The sequence below is a fragment of the Heliangelus exortis genome, chromosome 5, assembly GCF_036169615.1.
Source record: "Heliangelus exortis chromosome 5, bHelExo1.hap1, whole genome shotgun sequence".
In the NCBI taxonomy this organism is placed as follows: domain Eukaryota; kingdom Metazoa; phylum Chordata; class Aves; order Apodiformes; family Trochilidae; genus Heliangelus; species Heliangelus exortis.
This window is the reverse complement of record NC_092426.1, coordinates 38,712,526-38,718,685: the sequence shown is the minus strand read 5'-3', so window position 1 is coordinate 38,718,685 and position 6,160 is coordinate 38,712,526. Positions and strand designations below refer to the sequence as shown.

Below are 6,160 nucleotides of genomic sequence, written 5' to 3'. Positions count from 1 at the left end.
ACACTTCTCTTGATGCAGCCAAGGATCTGGTTGGCTTCTTGGGCTGCAAGTGTGCACTGATGGCTCATGTTAAACTTCTTGTCCATCAGCAATCCCAAGTCCTTTTCCTCAGGGCTGCTCCCAATCCAGTTAGTGCCCATCCTGTATCAGTGTTTGGGATTGCCTCAGCCCAGATGCAGGACCTTGCACTTGGTCTTGTTGAACTTCATGACCCAACCTCTCCAGCCTGTCAAGGCCCCTCTGGATGCCATCCCTTCCCTCCAGTGTGTCAGCTGCACCACACAGCTCGGGGTCATCAGCAAACTTGCTGAGAGTGCACTCAATGCCACCATCCATGTCACCAACAAAGATGTTAAACAGGACCAGTCCCAGCAGTGACCCTTGAGGGACTCTACTTGCCACTGGCCTGGACATGGACCCATTGACAGCCACTCTCTGGGTGTAGCTATCAAGGCCAGTTCTTCATCCACTGAGTGGTCCATCCATCAAACCCATGTTTTACCAGCTTGGAGACCAGGATGTTGGGTGGGACTGTGCCAAAGGCTTTGCTCAGCTCCAGCTAAATGACATTGGCTGCTCTTCCCTTGCCTATTGATCTTGTGACCTTTTCATAGAAGGCCACAGGGTCTGTCAGGCACAATCTGCCCTTGGTGAAGCCAGGCTGATTATATCCAGTCACTTCTTCATCATTCTTCTGCTTCAGCAGTGCCTCCAGGAGGATCTGCTCCATGATCTTACCAGGCACAGAGGTGAGACTGACTGGATCATAGTTCCCCAGATCTTCCTTCTTTCCCTTACTGAAAATGGGGTTATGTTTCCCCTTTTCCAGTCAGTGGGAACTTCACTGGACTGCCATGACTTTTGGAATACAATAGACAGGGGTTTAGCAACCACATCCACCAGTCCCCTCAGTACCCATGGGTGTATCCCATCAGGCATGGAACTTTCAGGTTCTTCAGATGGTCAGGAACCTGATCTTCACTTACAATAGGCAGTTCTTCTGCCAACACTTTCCACTCTCTTCTGTGGCTTCAGGAGTGTGGCTGGAGCCCTTGCCAGTGAAGACTGAGGTAAAGAAGTCATTGAGAACCTTTCCAGCAGCACAGTGGCCCTTAATTCATCCTCTTTGTTGCACAAGCTGTGTGCATCCACCTAGAGGCACTTGAGCTGGGCTGGCAGTGTCATCCTCTGAAGTGAATCCCCCTTGATTTCTTTGGGGAGTCTCAGTGCATCCTTCCTGGCTGACAAGCCAGGGGCAACAAGCTGAGAGCACTTCCTAGCACTCCATCCCTCTGCCCTTGGTGTGCTGCCCCACTTTTTGTTACAGGCAAGCATGAGAGAATCTATAGATTGTGGAAGGAGGGACTGGCCATGTGGGAGGAGACTGCTATTCAAATAAACCTTTAAATATAAAGGGACCTGAGGTTTAGAAAGCTGCTTCAGTCACCACAGCTGACTATAGGAAGCCACAGCTGACCCTGGGATTATAAACTGCAGCACAGGATGCCCTCAGGTAGCACTTGCATGGGACCTGAGGATGAGGCAGAGATTTCTGTAGAGCTAAGTATTCAGCAGCAAGTTTCAAATAAAAAAAAAAAAAAATCAGTGCAGATGAGCAAAACTAAGATTTTGTGGTTTAAGGATTCACTGAGGGGTAAATCATGGGGGGTGTTTAAAAGGAACAAGCTACAAGACAGACTGCAAACACCAGAGGAGATTCAAGGTAGGTATGGAACAAGTTCCCCAAAACATTCATAATTAGTAAAAAACCCATTTTCCAACACAAATCTATCCCCTACACAGAGGGTAAAGACCACAAATGTTGTGAACCCCATGAACTGAGATCTCTACCCAGTGCTTCAAAGTAACTTTTCCCCATGTGCTTGTCACTGAGAGAGGCAGAGGCCACTCTCCTGAGAGAGACCACTTGAGAGAGCACACCATCCCCCACAGAACATGGTGCAGAGAGAATGAGAAGTTTAATTCCTGATTCTTAGCATGATTTCTTGAGAAAACAAACCAGGTGGAAAGAAACACAAGAGACCTCAGCAGGATGTGACACTGACTCTTTGGACACAATGCTGCTGCTCAGGCTTGTACAGAACCAGAAGGGAGGGAAATTCCCATCCTTTGTATGGACCAGGACAACAGGAAGCAGAGCTGTTGGTGATCATTTTACAGCAGAACAGTTTACAGAAGCCTATCCCCAACAGTCTGGCTGCCTGCCTCTTCCTATCAGGTTCAGGATTTCGTAACTTCAGACTGCATTCATTCAGCTAATTCTAGATCCCAAACTACACAAAACTCCCATCCTGGTCTTTGACTGCTACAAGCCTGAGCCTGAGCCCAACCCCTCCCTCCCCCAGTATGCAAATTACCCAGATTAGGTAAATAGCAACATCAATTTTTGAAAAATTATCACAAAAAACATGATTGTTCTCTACAACACATGCTATCCCCAACTCCAATACAGAGTGAGATCCCATGGGTAAAACATGATATGGTCAGGCCTTTGGCTCTGGTTCCTGACACAGTTCCCCCACACACTTTGGAGGTGAATTTCTTCCTTCTCCTTGTTCTTCTACTCCCCAGGAAGAAATGAGCACCAAAGGGTAACCTCCTCAGTACAGAAACAGAGATGCAGGAGTTGCTTACACACCACTCTCATTTCTTGCACTGTTTTTGACATTAGGATCCTCTTGAACCTTTCTCATCTCCAGCCCTTTAACCCATGTGTAGGCAAAGGAGCCTCCCAGCACCATTAAGTTACTTGTCCACCACAAGAAGCTCTTTGTTTCCTCAAAGTAGATAACAGCCAGCACTGTTTGAGCACAGGCCTTGGCAGTCCCAGACACGTTGTGGGTGAGTGGGCTGGTGAACTTAATCTGCAGTCCTGTCACATAGCCAATGGCAAAGCCAAATACTCCCCCGAGGATCATCACGCCCCAAAAACTGGGGTTCCACAGCTTGTCAAAATGGTAGAGGGTGCGGAACTCGCCAAGCACCATCATGAGGGGGAAGAAGAGGACACAAGCATTGAGGTTGTTGTAGAAGGTCAGGCGCCAGATGCTGCCATCCACCACAGGCAGCACCTTTTTTGTGTAGATGGCGTTGAGAGAGACACAGAGGCTTGCTAAAATCCCAAAGAATATACCTGTCCATGACAGTGTGCCCTCTGCTCCTTCCTGGTCAACACCCAGCCAGAAGCCACCTGCAAGCAAACAAATCAGGCACCAGCTGAACAACTGTGGAAGGACTCAAAATACACAGTCAGCAGTTCATCACCTACCTCACACTGAGCAACCACAACAAGCAGAGACAGGCTTAAGGTCTTCCCCTTTCTATTAAGTGAACCCACAAAGTGTCATGGCTAGTGTCCAGGAAGGATTTATTTTTAGAGTGCAGGCAATTTACTGTACTATCATTCAATATCAGAGGACTGGATCCAGGCAGCATGACTTTAGAACCTATTATTCCAAAGAGCTATGAACTAAAGGTAATGCTACTCTTTGTGCATAGGTTATTTTCAGAAAGAGATTTTTTTTTTCAATTAAAAAGGCATCAAACTTATATAGAGGTAGAAGGAAATATTCCTCAAGGATTAAAAAAAAAAGAAAAAAAAAGAAAAAGCAGCCTCACAAGCTTTTCTGTGCCTAGAAGGGAATTATAGGTCAGAAAAGAATATGGAAAAGCAGTAAACACGTGGACATAATATTAAGCTTAATCAAGGAAGATCTTGAGTTTCTTATTCACGTTAAACTCCTATGATTGGTAAAACATTCTGTAACCACCTCCAGAACAAGTGCTACAGGCTTTGTGTCTCCAGGGTAGAGAGGGAAACCTCTCCCCATCCAGCTCATAAGCAAAACATAAAAGGGGAGATGTATTAATGCAAGAATCACTGCATCACCCATTAGCTGCTTCATGTTGGGTGCTGTCTGGGAAATTGCCTACAAAGAGGCTGATGTGCTTTAAACCAAGATGAAACACAAATGGGTTCAATGCACAGAGAAGGTGGGCTTTGCATCATGCTGGAGGATGCTCTGCTACACTGCTACAGGGCAACACCAGCACAGCAAAAGGGGATGGCACAGGGGGACAGTCCTAGGCTGGCAGATGCCATAGTCCTGGGCAATATCTAAACACTAAAATAGCTGAAAGCAATTGTCTGCACCACTTGGGTGGAAAAAAACCCAGCTCTTTTCACCTGTTATGTGGAGAGGAGATTCTCTTAACTCATTTTCACTCAAGTTCATCTATTGTTCTAAGCACCAAAGTGGACATATGTGCACCCAGAACCAGACTGAAGTCAGTATTTGACCACTCTTGGCATCTAAATGGCCCTGAAGTGGCAAGTAGCTTTTTGCATTACCAATGCCTTTGGAACCTGAGAGACAATGCCCTTCTCTATGTCCTAACCACACAGCCAGATATCTTGGTGGTGTTTTATGCTTGGCTTAACCAGCTAACACTTCATCACACCCATTCGACCTGCCTGAATTGGCCAGCTTCACTGTATCATTGTATCACAGAATCATAGAATTGGCTGGGTTGGAAGGGACCTCAGGGATCATCAAGTCCAACCCTTGATCCACTCCCACTGCAGTTCCCAGCCCATGGCACTGAGTGCCACATCCAGGCTCTTTTTAAATATCTCCAGGGATGGAGAATCCACCCCTTCCCTGGGCAGCCCATTCCAATGTCTGATCACCCTCTCAGTAAAGAAATTCTTTCTAATGTCCAACCTAAACCTCCCCTGGCACAACTTGAGACCATGCCCTCATCTTGCTGGTAGTTGCCTGTATGGTCCCACTAGTGCTGACACACACCATGATTGTTACCAAAGTCAATAATCAACAAGCACTTGAGAACAGGAAGTAAGCCACCTGCTGTTTTATGGCCTTTGTGTGGAAAAAAAAAAAAAAAGAAAGGTAAGGCAAGTTAAACTCAATAGAGAGTAGAAAGGTCTCAGTGCTCAAAAGATAAAGGAAGCCATGGTCAAGTAAGAGTAATTTCCTTTCTTACTGAGTTACCTACAAGCTCCAGACACACTACACGGGTTGCCCAAGGCAGAGCAAGGGTAGCCCTGAGCTACCCAACATCACTTGAAAGCTGCTGTGCACATGGGGATGGCTTCTCGAGGGGAAGACCCCCTCCACCTCGAGCTCTCCGAAGGTTTGGCTCCGGCAGTGGGGTGGGTGCAGCCCACTCCCACTCCCCCTCACCTATGATGACTCCGCAGGCCAGGAGGGCGTAGAGGGAGGTGGTCTGCTTGAGGAGCAGGTAGGAGAGCAGCACGTTGAACACCGTGGTGAGGGATCGTCCCACGTTGTAGAAGGCCACACCGACGTGCTTAAGGCAGAGGTTGTTGGAAGTGACCATGCCGATGAAGACGGCAGAGAGGGGCAGGACACTGCGGGACACCTTGAGGTCGAGCCGGAGGGTGGGCAGGCCGGGGCAGGGAGGCCCGCAGGCTGCCCCCAGGCTGAGGCCCAGGCAGAGGGTGGCCGTCAGTGCGCACTGGAAGAAGGTGACAAAGATGGGGGCGTCGAGGCGCAGCGAGGGGCTGTCCAGCAGGTACTTGTTAAGGAAGACCATGGCGATGGAGGTGAACCAGTAGAGACAGACCACCACGGCGATGCGCAGGGCCCGCAGCAGGAAGGGTGCCCGCCGGCCCCCATCGCCCTCCGCCGGCAGCAGCGGGTCGGCGCTGTCACCGCCCAGCGCCATCCGCAGGATCCGCGTCCGCGTTAGCTGCGCCCTGGTCATGGCGGGAGGGCGGGCGGCGGCCGCGGACCGGCCCCACCCGGCCCCGCTCTCCCTCCTCTCCTCTCCCCGCCGCCGCCGCCGGCCCCGATCCCCCGCCGCCGGCCTCGCTCTTCCCGTAGCGCCGCGGCCCCGCCCGCCGCCCTTTATTCACGCCCCGCGGGCGCTGCTCGGCGCCTCCCCAGCCGGCCGGCCCCGCCGCCATGTCGGGGGAGGGACCGGGCCGACCCCACCGCCCCGCCCCGGGCCAGGCACAGGGGAGGGCGGCGGAAGCATCAGGGACCGTGGGGGTTCGGGGAGGACCCGTGAACAGAGCCACAGAGTGACGGGGTTGGGCAGGGAGCCTTGGGGAAGTGCTGCGACACGGTGGCGGGGAACAGGAGCCCGGCGAGGT

General features: G+C 50.7%; 1 protein-coding gene across 1 annotated transcript; it reads right to left on the bottom strand.

Annotated features, from left to right (window-relative positions):
* Positions 1-1,960: 1,960 nt before the first annotated feature.
* Positions 1,961-5,854, bottom strand: SLC35C1 (solute carrier family 35 member C1). Its single transcript, XM_071744761.1, has 2 exons — positions 5,226-5,854; positions 1,961-3,211 (listed from the first exon to the last, which is right to left on the bottom strand). Exons 1-2 carry the CDS (start codon positions 5,767-5,769, stop codon positions 2,652-2,654), a joined length of 1,104 nt encoding a protein of 367 aa, XP_071600862.1. The 5' UTR covers positions 5,770-5,854; the 3' UTR covers positions 1,961-2,651.
* Between the last annotated feature and the right edge of the window lie 306 nt (positions 5,855-6,160).

Bases quoted from the DNA above. Each gene is read 5' to 3' on its own strand.
- SLC35C1 (XM_071744761.1), bottom strand. From the start codon at position 5,769: ATGACCAGGGCGCAGCTAACGCGGACGCGGATCCTGCGGATGGCGCTG. The intron at 3,212-5,225 runs GTGAGGGGGAGT...GTTTGCTTGCAG, and splicing joins GGCCTGCGGAGTCATCATAG to GTGGCTTCTGGCTGGGTGTT.